At 34.5% G+C, this 16,636-nt stretch overlaps 2 protein-coding genes across 2 annotated transcripts in view; one reads left to right on the plus strand and one right to left on the minus strand.

Annotated features, from left to right (window-relative positions):
• Positions 1–174: 174 nt before the first annotated feature.
• Positions 175–7,053, minus strand: LOC144438876 (replication factor C subunit 3-like). Its single transcript, XM_078128087.1, has 9 exons — positions 6,894–7,053; positions 5,744–5,881; positions 4,542–4,609; positions 4,129–4,226; positions 3,496–3,677; positions 2,649–2,785; positions 2,122–2,220; positions 1,607–1,676; positions 175–449 (listed from the first exon to the last, which is right to left on the minus strand). Exons 1-9 carry the CDS (start codon positions 6,978–6,980, stop codon positions 258–260), a joined length of 1,071 nt encoding a protein of 356 aa, XP_077984213.1. The 5' UTR covers positions 6,981–7,053; the 3' UTR covers positions 175–257.
• A 2,609-nt stretch (positions 7,054–9,662) lies between these two features.
• The window catches only part of LOC144438474 (2-aminoadipate transaminase-like), a 45,949-nt gene continuing 38,975 nt past the window's right edge, over positions 9,663–16,636 (plus strand). Inside the window, exon 1 of the mRNA XM_078127507.1 lies at positions 9,663–9,691. The gene's annotated coding sequence lies outside the window, so the exon portion shown is untranslated. The remainder of the gene's footprint in view (positions 9,692–16,636) is intronic.

A 16,636-nucleotide genomic window follows, 5' to 3' on the forward strand; every position in this document is an offset into this window, starting at 1 on the left:
CAGTGCAGGGCAACCTCTGCTAAGGTTTCCTTTCCAAAACCAGTGGAAAGTTGGTCTGTATGTTACAATGTTCACTGGTCTCTGATTTCACCTGTATTCCATGCAGATAACATGTCTCTACATTAAATATAATATATGCAAATGACAAGACAGGATAGACTAAAATTATGGCAGGACTTGTGTACAGAGTTTGTGACATGAATCAGCACTTGAACTTGTCATTTTATACGCATACACAAATATTACAAGGTCTTGAATTAGAAGTCCATGGCTGCCATGCCTTCCTCTAAAAATCTCTTGTAGATACTCATGAACTTGGCAACGAAGGCCTCCAAGTGATAAATAGCTTTGGCTCCTTGTTGAATTCGGTGTTCATAAAATGCTGCCATCTGAGTGACTTCACCTTTCAGTTGTCCATCACAATTGATAACCAACTCAGCCAGTAAACCCTGCAACACCATAATAAGTATGTGATGTCATTTCTGGAAAAGTTAGTTTTTCTGCATTAACCACACTAACCAAATATCCATAGCAATACATTGTATTGTATGTTTAATTCAGGGGTGGTAACTAGAAGAACCATTATATCTTTGTGGAAACAAAGGCAAAATATGAAATTTCACTTTTCAGTTTTGATAGCTTTTAATTACCAGAAAAATATGCAAGTAAATTCCTACTGAAAAGTATGAAAGTCAAGTACGTACGAAATTAGATTTGAACTTAAAGTTATACTGCCTCATCAAGTGAAATGTTTGCCTTTTTTTTTGCTCGTCCAAAAATGTTTTCAGATTTTTGATCTAATGCATACCTCTGAAGTTATTTGTTATGAAAAGGGTAGAAAATTACTCGGCAGCAAAGTCTGAAAATATCGTCCCAATAAATGAGGTTGGTATCTGTCAGTATTAATCACACTGTTTGCATTTGTACACTGATATAGGGAGTCTATGTGTGCTTAATCTCATGTCTCCATGACTAGCCTAGTTCCGATACAGTATCATTACCATTTATACCTTCACTCACAGTATAGTCAAAGTTGTTACTCTAGAAGTCCTGAGATGCATGAGATGCAATTTAAAATTCACCCACAGCCACCCACACAGTCATTAATATCATGTCTTTGTTAATCAATCACAAAATTCTAACCAATAGCACAGTCCCTCATAAAGTTAGTGTTTATTGGGGCAGTTATGTAATGTCCAAATATGGTATATTTGTCAGCTCAGGATGCTACTTATACACTGTTTACGTCACTATAACAGTCAGGGTTCACTGATTGGATGAACAACTTTCTGTGCTGATTGAGGGACTTTGCCCAGACTGTGGTTAGAAACCACAGTTGGCATCCAGACAACCATGATTGATGCTTCTGTAAGTGATGTATAATCACTTCAAACTTGAGATTCACCATTAGGGCACACTGCAATACCCCCTTCCTCACATTGATGATTCAAAATGTGTACCATACAATGTACATTGGTCTATCATACATATTTTACATTGACACTCCTTAAAGAGTTTTCAGAACACCTGGCTAAAAAGGAGATGTACAAAGACAGTTTCCAACAACAGTCCAGTTTCACGACTACACATGGAAATGTAATATTACCTTTATAATAACTTCTGGTGGTATACAATGTGTTAGCAGTTCATATAATCTTCCTCTGACTTCTAAAAGCCTGTTAATAAAGACATTTTGTTAGTAAATGTCAAATTCCAATGGAAAATCAAATATTCATGGATTATAAAAACAATATATAGTATGGTCTGAGTGTTAATATAAAACATATAACAGTAAATTTGTATGTATGTATGAGTCTACACTCAATGAGAGAGAGAGAGAGAGAGAGAGAGAGAGAGAGAGAGAGAGAGAGAGAGAGAGAGAGAGAGAGAGAGAGAGAGAGAGAGAGAGAGAGAGAGAGAGAGTGAGAGAGAGAGGGGGGGGAGGGGGGGGGGGTTAGGTTAGCATAGTTACAAATAGCATAGTTATTGGACATACACATACAGCTGCAATAATGTACTGACTTTGTCAATCCACCCATGGTCCATAGACCAGAATCCGTGATCAACATGCTATCAAATCAGTTGCCATGACGATGTCCTGAGGGCTTCTGAAACACATACCTTTTAGGTGTTTGTTGCTGAACAATAGCATTGGCCGTTTCTCGAAGGAAAACTTCCCAGTCTGCTTCCGTGACTTCTTGGTCTGGGTTAAATGGATATCTGACAGGAAATAATAACAGGACGGGTATTTAAAGACCCATAATTCAATCCCTGGTTCTCACATCCCAGTTATCTTATCAGTGGAGCCACAGGGACGATTTGATGTGATCATTCATTTGTTCCCGACTAACATTTTCTATACCTCTGTCAGACAACACTTTTTCACACTCAAACGCTAGTCTTAATCTAACAATGAGTGTGTTGAGCTATAATGACTGATTTGGGCATAATATAAACTAAATATAATTTAGAAATTTTTTCTTACATTTAGAAAGGGCTTAGTATATTTTAGCTTATATACTCCAGTGCATGTATTAACTACTTGGAGTTCTTCAAATATTTTAGTATAATATCATCCACTAAAATTGACTCTTGTCATTTTATGACATGATGTGAGACACAGCATAAACTATAAAGTATTGACCTACTGTTGAACTTTGCAGGCTTCACACATCAACAAAGCCTTTCTCAGATTACGACCAGACTTCTCTGCTATCTTCTTACTGAGTTCACTTGGTAAACTAAGTCCTTCTTTCTTGCATACATTGTGTAAAATTTGACATACCTGTGTAGTAGATAATGAATTAGAACAGACTGTAGTGATAGAATCCATGTATTGATAGAACCATCTAGATTATTGCTATAATCTAACATATTACATAGTCATACAGCAAACAAAACCACACTTCATAAATGTACAAATATTAGTTATGTAAATCTGAGATCAGTCATTTTCAGAACTAGAAGGATGTATTGTATGACATTTTTTTTCTCCCTGATTTTTTAATAAGACATGCAGTCTATCTCTTCATTATGAATTCAAATTTCAATGATGGCCAATCAAATTGGAGTTTACATGCATGTTTCAAAATCTGCAACAAATTGATTCTTTCGTTCAAGTTTTACTCAAGCCAATGACACTAGATATTGCAAGTATGTTACAACACCATCAGTCAACACATTCCTAGCTGTCAGCTTTTACTATGGCCAATCACATTTGACCTTACATGCATGTTTCAACATTGACAGCCAATCAATTCCTGTCTCTCATGTTTTATACGGCCAATCACATATCTGACTTTACATGCATGTTTCAATATGGACAGCCAATCAATTCCTATCTTTCATAATTTTCACAGTGGCCAATCGCATTTCATCTCAACACTGACAGCCAATTAATTTCTTTTCAGTTTTACTTTGGCCAATAACATTGGACTTTACATGAATGTTCCAACACCAGCAGCCAATCAATTTGTGTCTCTCATAATAGTTTACCTCTTCTTCAGAGGGTGCTGGAACTCTGATCCCAAGACATCTGCTTCTAATGGCTGGTATAACTTTACTTGTTGAGTTACAACAAAGAATAATACGACAAGTAGACATGTACTTTTCCATCGTACGACGAAGGGCATGTTGGGCATCCTTAGTAAGATGGTCAACCTCAGTCAGAACAACAACTATCAATAAATAAATGAAAATAAAGATACATTTTAGCACCTGAATCATCAAGGAACCAACATATATGGAAGGAATGAACAACAACTGTTATTTTCATGGTAGTTCTATTTCAATTAAAGACCAATGTTTTGATTACCATATAATAGTGAGAGAAATGTTGGCTGGTAGAACTAGAGAAAAAGTTGGTCCTGGACTGACAAGATGGCACTGCTGCAAGAACCTGGGATTGAAGCATGGGCCTTTTAATTTTATCAGAACATGGGATGGAAGGTACAGTAGTTTTTCGAAAATCCATCAATGTTGAACACAAGTTGTGTTTTCTGATATAGAACATTCCTAAAAGGTATTTATAGTGTTGATTGCCATACATGTATAGTATTGCAAAAATGTAAATATTCAATCAGTTCACGACATAAGAGCATACACAGACTGAGATATCATTTTATTGACCTTTGAACTCTTTCTGTGATGATACTTCCAGCTGATTGGACTGTGCCATTGTCTTGATAAGTTCTTGAATAACAACTCTGTCATGGAAACCGGCATCACTGGAAGACACAAAAAATAAATCACTTAAACCCAAAGGAAATTTAAGTACTGTGAGATGTTGCATTTTGTATCAAACACTTCATTAAAAATTGTTCTATGCCATATACATGTACAATGTATGCCCCAAGGCCATGTATGTCATAATTAGTATCCAGGTAATTGAAAGCAAACCGTAAAAAAATACAACAATTATAACCTAATGTACAAATATCTGATATCATCCCCCTCCCACAGCAAAAATATTAATGATCATGTTGTTTCCATTCATTCTTGTTGCAGGGGGTGTTTGAAAATCGACATGTTCTCATTTTTACCTTGGGTTGACTTCAATATGGTAATTACTGGCAATAGTTGTAATTTCAATCTTCCTGTTAGATGGTGTCTGTATAGAAGGGAAGAATATTAAATAATATGTTATCACGGTCAGGGATATATATTTTGTTGATTAGGAGCAAAATAATAACAAATTGTAAATGTTCACCAACATTTTGGTGTTAATATGACTAATAATGTACTTTAGAATTAACTTATAAGATAATGATGTACACCTCATGTATTTAATGTTATGGTAGAATTTGAGGCCCTGAACATGCATTGGTAAATAATCAGGAAGTCTGCAGAGATGTACTGGTGTACCAAAAAAGAAGACAAAGTGCTCTCAGACTGGTTGTTAGTGAAACTGCTACAAAAACTATGATTCTCTGAATATACACAAATCAGTTTGGATCATTGTCTATGCCACCCACCCTCCCTCCCTCCCTCCCTCCCTCCCCTCTCTTCCTTTTATTGATACCCCAGGCATTCTGACATTCATCACAAAACTTAATAATAAATGTTCAGGGTAATTAACATAAAAAAACTACAGAGGTTCTTTCTCAAAGATTTCTTCCACAGTGTTGTTTCTAAGAATAAAATATGTGAAAGAAGACAAAAGATATGCTGGGCTTTACAAAATTTGTACTGTAATTTCTGTATAGCTAAAATGACGTAGACTTGGTGTTTCACTCATGTAACATGACATTTCATACACACCCTCAGACAACTTCTAATGCAAAAGAGACAATTACATAGGTGATGTGAACAGTGGGAATGTAGAAGTAGTCAAGTTGAAATGTTGATTATCAGTTAGAAAATAAAAAATTGCAGTCATTAAAATCATCAAGTCCATGTGTAATGTTTTCATTAGAAGCCTGTCTTTACTGCACTGTGAAAGAATAGCAAATGCTTATCAGTGTTCAATGTGATTGGGTAAAGGATCCTGCTGAGTTTATTGTGTCTCTACAAATGTTAGTCTAGAGTTGAAATATGTCTAGCTCTATGTCAAAAATGTAATGTCCCAATGAGTGAAATACCAAGCCAACATCATTTTAGCTTTAATATTGATGTTTGGAACACCCCCCCCCCCCCACACACACCCCTCCCTATCTTTACTGTCGGTTGTTTAAATACCTACAATATTCAATGTTACACCCAGCTACTGTATTGTATAAGTAAATTGATGACATCATGTACCAACCGTAAATGTTTGATGTTCAAGACGTAATTTCTCGACACCGGAACCATAAAGTTCACGTAGTAGACACATGATTCGAGTCTTCTTACCAGCACCTGATGGTCCATATACTAGCAGATGTGGGAAATCACCACATTGTACCTGTATATAGAGTTTTAAAGTGTGTTACTATGACAACCACAGACAATGAAATCAGTATGGACTGTGGATTTTGATGGTCTTAAATATATTCACTTTAGTCTCTTAGAAGGCAATTTATTGTGGTCTGAAAATAATTAACGAATAAATCAAATTGTAGATTTATTAACAAGTCACAACATACCTTGTACAGTATATACTGCAAGTGTCAAATTTTCATTTTTAGAAAAACATAAGCATTTTCATAAATTTAATATTTACTTTTAATATTTATCATCATCTGGAAGTTTTGACAAATACATCATCAATGAAAATGCATAGACAGGTGAAATCTAGATAGGATTATGTATTTGTGTTTAACTGTTGCTCATTAAAACAAAAAAACAACAAAAAACCACATTTATAAAAGCAAAAATGATCACCTATCCATGAATCCAACCTGAACTTTGTTTACTGAGGTGAAATAACAAGAGTACTGTACCAGGTTATTGTGTTGTTATGCTTCAGATCACTAAAAATTAGTGGTCTGAGTTTATGAATTATTTTATTAAATTCTATATTTGTTGACATATTTGCATTACTGTACTGGGACCAGAGATACCAGCTTGCACTGTAGTCTAGATCATGCTGTGTACTTTTTTATGGCAATTTTATTTAACCTTTTTGTGAACACATAAAACATGTTTACAAAGTTTTAAACTGTTCAAACTTCGTAATATTATTATAAACAACACATTTTTGATAAACAAAGAACATTGACAGTGACACCCGACTTCTTTGGTCCCGGCCTCTCATCATTTTGACTTGAATAATTTGCTCTCTAAACGTCTGAACCATACATTAAAAATAATAAAATTGTTTTTGAAAATACATCTGAATAAAACGCTGTGAGAGAACGATTACTTGAATTTCAGAAGGTGTCAAAAGCGTAAACTGAATATCTGAACACAACACATCTATCCATCCTCACATTATTATAATACTAGTGTCAACATGGCCGATTGCGATCACCTACCAGTTTCTTCAGATTTGCTGCTTGCTCCTTGTGATAATCAAGCTTTCCCAGTAGTGTCGGTCTGTATTTATCAACCCATAAACTCATGATGTATGTTGTTCTAGTATTTAACGTAATGTACCATGAAAGAATCACCTAAATATCGTAGTGACAAGTTCACATCCAACTAAATGCTGAAATTTCGCGGTACTTTCGTACGCTTGCGCATATCCGATTGGAGCACTGACCTTTGACCAGGATTTTCAACACTGTACAACTCGACGCCTGAGGGCGGAATGTCGTCCACCTACGTTTGTCTATGCCGTAGAGGCATGAGAGGTACATGGTGTTACAAACACTCGTCTATGCAAAGTGGTTTTTGTATGGATGAGTAGTATATATAGAAAGATATCGCATTGCTTTTACGTGTATTATAGCCTGTATAGACATGTACATATTAGTTATTCATATGTTGTAAATTTTAAAATGGTATTTTCATTTTGTTTGTTGGCATAGGTTATCTATTTGTTTGTAGTCTTATGTAAAAATCTCCAAAAAGTTTACATAGACACCAGCCTGGGAACACTTTAGTACGATAGATACATTATTGATATCTTGTTTTTCATTTGGAATAAGTTGGCATGTGTGAAATCCTTTTTAAGTAGTGTAAACTTCTGAGGGGGGGGGGAGCATTTAAAACAAACAAAAAGGTCAGTTCTTTGATATTTTTTTTTCACTGGAAATGAGCTGAGTTGCAACTCTGTCACCTTGACCGACCAACCTTGAGTACGATTCACCATTTCTGTCATCAAGTGATTCATTTTCGCAAGCAATCATGATAACATCATGTAGATTTTGAGCAATGGCCTTTACTGGCTTAGTCAGGATAATCGAAGTTAGAGAAATTAAAAAAAGAATATTTTGAGAACACAATAAAGGTTCAGCATTCTCAGAGAGGGTTTAGATCACAGTTACAAACAAACAAACAACTAAATGAATAAACAAACAAACTAACAAAATATGCATTGGTAAATGAAATATGTTAACTGATAAATAACTACATATATACATCTATATATTGTCTGTATACTCTTGAAATAATGTACATCTACTATGAAATATAGTATATTATTTGAATAATATACAGGGTTGTACATACATATAAACACTATGTAGTTATTCTTGAGTTTGAAATTATTTATCTATTTATTTATTTATTTATTTATTTATTTATTTATTTGTAACACGGTTCTTTGGCTCCCTGTGGTTTAGATTGTGGAATAAACACTCCAGACCATACATATCGTTTTTATTTCTTGCTCAATTTTATTATCAAATTGTTAGTACATGTATTTGCTACATCACTGACCACTGTAAGTCTGTACAAGAAAAGTACTAAAAGAATCAATCAACTTTTACATAAATCTTTGCACACCATTTTAGACAAAATGAAAACTGGCAATGTCAAAGTTAATAAAAGAAATTTACAATACCACTGCAATTTCATTTAATTCCTTCAAGTTTAAATTCATGTACTTTTTAATACATACAGTAAACTTCCACAAACATTAAGAAAAAAGTTTCAAAAAGAGCAATTTATAGTTATAAAATACAGCAGAATAGTCTATTTTCTCTATAGAAATTTATTTTTGCTAAATTTGGTTGATGTAAAATTTCAATAAAAAGATTTTTAAGTGATATTTTTATGCCACACCCCCTTTGAATGATAGAAATCAAATCATTGGAAAGGAGCACAACTTTTTTTGACGAAAGCAGAATTATTCTGGGTTGTCAGTGGCCGAGTCGTTAAACAACTTGCCTCTTACCACTGCAGTCGGGGTTTGAACCCCATTCACGGTTTGATTAAATTTACCACGCTATAAGTAATAAGAGCGTCGTTCAGTGTGACTCTACCGAACAATGCAGGTTTTCCCCGGGTACTCTGGTTTCCTCCTGCATTAATACTGAACACATGAGGGGTAGCCCTCACTGGATTTCTTGGGAGATAAGTGTTTATATACTTAAAAGAACTATCCAGTATAAAATAAAGATTATTATTATTATGAATTATTATTCCATTAATGATTTGTTTACATTGTTGACACCTGTCAATATGGCGGCATTTTGATGAGAAATACAAAACTATTATGATCATTATTAAAAATTATTCTCACATTATCTGCAGAGAATGCATCTAACATTTCAGGTCCTAACTACATAGACTGTCGACAATCGTTCGTGCCTTTTTTGCTACATTTTATCTAAAACTAAAGTCGTCGCCTCACTCCGATCCGGAGCAAGACTACTATAACTGCGTACTACTGATAGCAAGGGCCATAGGCCCTCGCTAAAGTAGTGCGCAATTATAGTACTAGTATTGCTCCTGATCAGAGCATGGTGACGACTTTAGTTTTAGATAAAACGTAGCAAAAAAGGCACTAACGACTGTCAACTGTCTATAACTACACTGCTGTACAGTGTGGTCTAGTTTGCTACACCCTTGACCTTTCATTACTAAGATTAAGTTGAGCTATTTCCTTTGTTGAGACATACCTATCAACCAAGCAAAGGATCTAGGCTGCTACAGTCTTGAGTGACACTGCTAGATGGAAGATAACCATAGCAGTCACTTCATGCACACACTATATACTGCCACCATTTGGTTTTAATAGCAGTCAGGGAGCTTACACAACACTATGTCAACAATGTCTAATCTAAATATATATCAGCAAATTTCATCACTGGAAAACTATGCGATGGTCACTTCTTCATTAAAACTTTGGAAGTAACCATTCCAATTTCATTCACAAGACATTGAGGTAAGTTGCATATGTAAATTGATGACTGACATGTGCTATTCTTTTGAGGTATGGGGTTGGATGCATTGTTATCAGACGGTAAAATGAAAACTTAAAAAAAATATTACAAAACTTAAACTGCTAGAAAGTACACATCATAACATATAATAAACATGACAAAATCTGTTTGTATATGAAATAGCATGCTACATGTATGTCATATCGACCAGACTTGACATTTTTTTCGCTTTCACAAAATGTTTTGACTCCGAGTAGAAATTTTCATTTGTAACCATGAACCAAGAGTCCATCTCATATTATATCATTCTTAATTACACAGGAGCTATTTTAGATTGTAGTTGCTTTGGCAATTGTTACAGCTGCTGTGGAGAATGCAGATTTCAGTTGCTATGGCCATTGTTATAGTTGCTAAGAGGAAATGTAAGATTTCAGTGCTGTAAAATAATAGAATTCAAATCATTTTATGCAATTTGTATAAATACCAAATCTAGGCTCTGTAATCAGCTTACAGGGATACTTCAATGAGTATAGAAGATATCATATGAGATGTGGCATGGGTACTGAAACTGTGGGGGAACTTATTTCATGGCCACAGAAGTCCTGCAATGAAAACAATGAGACCTTGAAAGCCATGAGACCTGAAACAAAACATCATCTGGCTAAAAAAAATCATACCAACACGGCTACATTTTATCATCTTACTCAACAAAAAACAGTGCTAAATTTTATCGTCTGGCTCAAACAAAATCGTACTAAAATTATTACATTTTAACATCTGGATCAAAAAAAAAAATCTTACCATCAGTGCTACATGTACATTTTATCATTTGGTCATGTTAAGATTTTTGTTGAGCCTGACGATAAAATGTAGCATTTTTGGTAAGATTTAAGCCAAACGATATAATGTTGCACTAATTGGGTATAGAGACCAGGGTATTCTGACTTGATAATATATGGTGTCTTGGTAATATCGTGAAGTTAAGAAAAGGAAGGACCTGGCACCATTTATTTCTTGAAACTTCTCCATTCCACTACATTTTGAGCCACGTACAAGTTGTAGAAGTTAGAAGACAGGTTAGTCTTTGATCATACACCTGAACAAGAGCTGGTCTGGGCTTAAAACATAGTGAAATAAAGAAGTTTCTATAAATAGCTCTGTTTGTCTTTCCTTTTCTTGGATAACGCAGCACTCTTAAGCCATACAATGTTTTGGTTCAAACTCATTGTTTTCATTGTATAGTTTGTTCACTATAGTATGTTCTCATCTCAGTGGAAATTTCCACAGGATAGTGGAGGGAGGCATGTCAAGGTTAGTTCTCACCAATAGGTCTTTTCAAGTTGTTGTATGTGTCTCGAATTGTGGATTTTCACTCTTATGTACTCTTGGCCCTGAGCTTTTATTGTTTCATGTTTGAACAAGAACACATTTAACACTATTCCACCATTAAATGACTGAGCACAGAATCTAGCTATACACACATGTCGAGCTGTACACTTTTCTTTAGACAAGACAACATTTAAATAATTCAACCATGTTCCTAGTTGTTCACAGCTCTTACCCTTTTCGTTACAAAACTTTTGGCAAATTTCCAACACCTTTTCCCCGCCACTTCAATCTTGACTTTCTTAATTGATAAATAAATAACAATGATACATAAAGCTCTTCCAAAAAACATGTATATAAATTGCATTGATAACAGATCTTATGTACCACAGGATAGCATACCAAGTTAGTAGCTCACAAGAACCAAAGTGCCATCATTTGACTGGTATACATGTCAGTATATGTAGTTGACATGCTTGTACTCAAACTGCATAACCTAAGCCATAGACTATGACATGTCACCCCCCCCCCCCTCCCCCAACAGCCTTGATGCATATAATTGATGAAAGAGGCTGACTCACATGAATGTACCAGTACAGTACACTTTACATACAGGCTTTGATCTTTACAATATTAATGAAAGAGTTTGACCTATACATACAAACAGTGAACTCCTTCATGACATACTTTACAGACTAAAACCTTCAGTGACACAAAATTTTTACATGAACCAATCCTCAGTGCTCACACGTGACTGTGTTTATTTTGGGTGAAAGGTATCACGCTGTTCACACATGGGTGTATATTCTAAAATGGGGGTACTCTCGGTGAAAAAGGTATTGAATCAGAACACGTACCGCTCAAGCAAATTTAAGGTATTTTTGTAAACTTTTGGTTCTGAAGAGTCGTTCCATGATATATGTATTAGATGAAAAGTGTGAATATTAATGACTCATAAGTGCCTTTTACCTCCGGATAAAAAGTTATGAATATGCATTGCTCTGATACATATTCATGTCTGCTAATTAAAACCCATCTGTCAAGTGTATCATTACAAGAAGAACAGAGATGGAAAAGAGTTTCAATTTGGTGATTCTTTGAGTAAAATGTATGTGATCTGAAATCATGACAACTGTCCAGAACCCTAAGATTATGAAAATACCTTTATTCTCTGGAGAGTATCACTCCCCTTTAATTGAGATCTTTACACATGGATGCACAGGCTATCAAAATTTGATAGCCATCATGCTCCCTAACTTTACAATCTTATGTCAAATCTGTAATGTGACTCCTTAACGTGGTGGGGTTATGTTACCTTCTGTTTCACGTGTACTTTTATAAATTCTTACAAAGAGGAGTGTCTCACAAGACTGTCACCAACAGGAATTTCTTGTGTAATTCTTTGTATACAAGGGACATAAGACTTGGTGAGTTTCAAACTTTATTCACTTCCAGCCATCTACTGTTACCAACTACTAATGGACAACTCGTACAATGTCACACAAGCTCAATAAACAAACTTCAATTTCAAAAACTTTCACGCCTTCAAGGATAACACGTTCTGTATTTACTACTGAGATGTTGATAAGTTGATTACAATTTAATTCTAATGTGATATACAGTGCTGTGGTTCGGGTAGTATTTTAATGTGTTTACCATCATGATTTTACATTTGATCAACTGTAGTGGTGTGACCGGTACAATTTTGGTTTATATGACCACATAAATGTGTCGATATTACACTTGTAAACATTTGTTTAGGGCAAAAGAGAGGTCATCTTGTCCTAAATGTACGAAGTTTTTTTGTTGAGCTTGTGCAACACTGTGCAATGGACCCTGGAGTCATTTACAAATATTTCAACTCTGCTGGGTTCATTTACTCAGCCTTGAAATATCACAATTTAACACCCCGAGAAACATAAAATTCACTGGCAGTAAAACTTTGTAAAATGTGACACGACCCTGTTACAGTTGAAATGATGTAGGCTTGGTGTTTCATTCATGGGACAGTACATTTTTGACACAAAGATAGACATATTTCAAGTCTAGACTAACAATAACAAAGACACAACACACACAGCAAGATCCGTTCCCCAATCACATTGAACACTGATGGGCATTGCTATTCTTTCACAGGGCAGTAAAAAACTGGCTTCTAAGTACATAAATACTCAATGCGTTTAATGGCTTCAATTGTTTATATTCCAAATGACAATCAACATGTATCAACATGACTACTTCTACATCCCCACTGCACTGTGCATGACACCTATGTATAAATTGATTCTTTTAGCATTTGAAAATATCCCAGGGTGTGTATAAAAGATCATGTTACATGAATGAAACACCGACTGCAAGCCAAGTTATTCATACTGAATAAAAGAAGCCTTCAACCATGAAAGTGATTTACATGTACACATAGCAAAACAATGGTTTACATGCTCCTTGTCATTTTGATATAAGAGAAGAAAATTTGAATGTTCACTATCTTGTTTTCAATTTATTCATTTTCCAAGTCAGCAAAGTATTTGGCGACCATATTGGATTCTAAAATGACTCAATTTTGATCACACTTTGACCTCTATTCCAAAACTTTGTACGGTGACCCTGGATTTTTTTTTTTTTTTTTTTACTGAATTTAACTGAGAATAGATTGGGGTTTTCTTGAGCAAAGTAACAGCAAGATTTGATTTTGGAGGCACACTCTACATTAACATCAAATGATTATCAACAAAAATAGTCTGCAGATTACAAATTCCATGTAAATCACGAAATACCAATGTACAAATTTCTGTAGAAGAAAAGTTTTTGGGAATATTTAAATAAAAAAAAAAAGAATCTTTGTATTTTAATCTTGAAATGAATATACTCACATGATAATAATACTCCTTAGCATAACATTCAGCAACCTTGATTTTATGATTTATGCTTTCATAATATATATAGTTTATTGGGTATTAAAAGTGAAATACTCAAATGAAATGCTATATTCTGTAACTGTACCTCTGTGTGGTCTAATACCTTAATACAAGTTATTGATAACATAGTCCAAACATGTACTCATTAATTAGTTCATTTATTTCTTGAGCTCTGACGTAAGCAAGTGACAAAACACTATACAAATGGACCCCAAAACTTCTTTTGCATACTCTCAACATAATATATGTCAGTATTTCAGCCTCATATTTTAAGCCTTTACGTAGATATACAATATAAAATATTGTAAAAAAAAAATGTTTTGTTAAATCTGAGGTAGGCAAGGGATAGCTTAAACATTTAAAAGTAAATTAGAACCACAAACTGGCACTCCTAATTTCATTAAAACTAAATTGGGTCACTATACCACACCCAGATAAGAACAGGAACAATCCCAATTGCACTCTGGGACCTCATGCTGGTTGTTTTTATTGCACAATATGCATAAACTGAGTGCCACTGCTTTCTCTTCAAGGTCAGGCATTAATCATGTTAATGTTGTCTTTACCAGTGTAGCAATAAGGAGTAATTTGTTTGTCACATCATTCAGTATCTCTCAGAACACATACCTTATGAACATTGCAATATATCACATTACAAAGTCACACACTGTGTATAAAAAACCTTGCTTGTTGATAGAAGACAACATACAAGGCTACACACTCATGATTAGAAGAAAAAAGTGAAGGCATCTATACCCTCCAGTTGACTATACAGAGGAAAAAGCATGCTCTCTGAGAGTGCTCCGTCACGGATGACGGAAAAATCTGCATAGCTGGCAAAGAGCCAGTTTCTGATGTTAGGATGTTACCCAGGTACCATGGATGTATTAGTGATACACTACTACATCCATGCTAGTACAGAACATTGTGCATTCATGTATAGCATTACAGATTGTTCATGGCATATCTTTGAAAAAGGCAAAATCACAGACACACACCAATGAATAAAGTTATGGATGTATAAATTAATTAACTCTGTTAGAACTTCCATTGTTATAGCATGGAAGGTTCTAACCATGGAAGTATCACCCATGTCAGTTATACTAATATAGAGTGTTTATGTTCTTAGGATTTAGATACTTGTTAGCATTTGTATTGTAACACAGACAAATGTGTTAGTTGTCTGTGATTGTAATCAGTGTTGCCTTTCATACGTATCCTATATTATTCTATGTCTACATGGTGTCAATTGTTTCCTTTGTGTAGGTATAGCAGTCTGTGCTTTGTACAGTGTACTAGTTTTCATTTTGCTACTACCATGGATGTATTAGGGATACCTCAATGCTACTAGTAATGTTTTGTTGCATTTACAATCTATGGTAAAGTCTTCAGTGTTCACAATGGTCTCAATAGTAAAATCTCAGATCAGGAATAGCATGTACACAAAATCTATTCTCTTATCTTATCTTACCTCTACATAAGTACATTTAAATGATGCCCTTTTGGTCAAAATATTGAAAATGAAAATTAACATCACAAGTGATGCATTTTGAGTTTAGAGTTTGACAATGCAGTTTTGAAACAATTTGAACACTCTACTGGGGTCACATACCTTGAGCTGACTGAGGCAACGAACTAATCAAAATACCAGCTAAAAGCAGATTACTAGTATGTAAAATATGTAACTCAACCCTTGTAGAGGATGAAAAACACTTTATATTACAGTGTCCCCTGTATGATTTACTCAGGCATGACCTCTTTAGTGAAGCTGCTAAACATATTAATAATTACAGAAACTTGACAGAAGAACAAAAATTTAAAGAAATAATGAGCAACAAAAATATAATTATCGCTCTTGGAAAATATATCAAACTGAGTAATATAAAAAGGGAGCACCACCTACAAAATACTTATAATATATAATTTGAAATGTCTAATTACCCTTCATTATTATTTTTTTCATTAATATTATGTTTCAACTCGTTGAATAGTTATTGTTGTTGTTTTGTTTTGTTTTGTAGTCTTTATTATGATGTGTAATGTTACTTTTGAAAAGCCTATAAGTGCTATTATTTTGATTTTTTTCCCCCCAATTTTATTTTATTTGTACCTTTAACAAATCCCCAGGGTTTTGTTACGTGTAATCAATAAATATACTAATCAACCATCAGCATTGACAAGGATACCACTTGTTGTTAGTCTTTAAAAACACCAAGTTAAGTTTCATAACTAAAAGATAAAATGAATTTAGTCAGACTAGAAGTAGTAACTATGTGTAGTCAAAATTCTACCAAAAATGTTGCTAAATCTCCCACTGGGGAAAGGGTGAACACAATCTGATTAAAATCTGATGTTAGATAGGCTGGTTTTCCTGTATTTACCTTTATTCCATCGTTATTGCGTCTTTTACGTTAGTTTTTTTTTTTTCCTGGGCGAACGCCTTCAAAGGCCTATATACACTTGGATGTCATGTTTTTAGATTATTCTAGTCCTTACAAATAAGATTGTCTTTTGAGCTACAAGTGAATAGTGATGTCTTACTTCTCAGCGGTAAGCACTACAGCTGAAAGTGAGTCTATCTAACTACGCCTAACTCTACATGTGTACTTGGCTATACAGGACAATTACTGGAAAAGTTCTCGACAACTATTGTACGCTATATAATGTATTTACAGTCCATGCACTTATGTGCACATTTTAAGT

Source organism: Glandiceps talaboti, chromosome 8 (genome assembly GCF_964340395.1).
Source record: "Glandiceps talaboti chromosome 8, keGlaTala1.1, whole genome shotgun sequence".
Lineage (NCBI taxonomy): Eukaryota > Metazoa > Hemichordata > Enteropneusta > Spengelidae > Glandiceps > Glandiceps talaboti.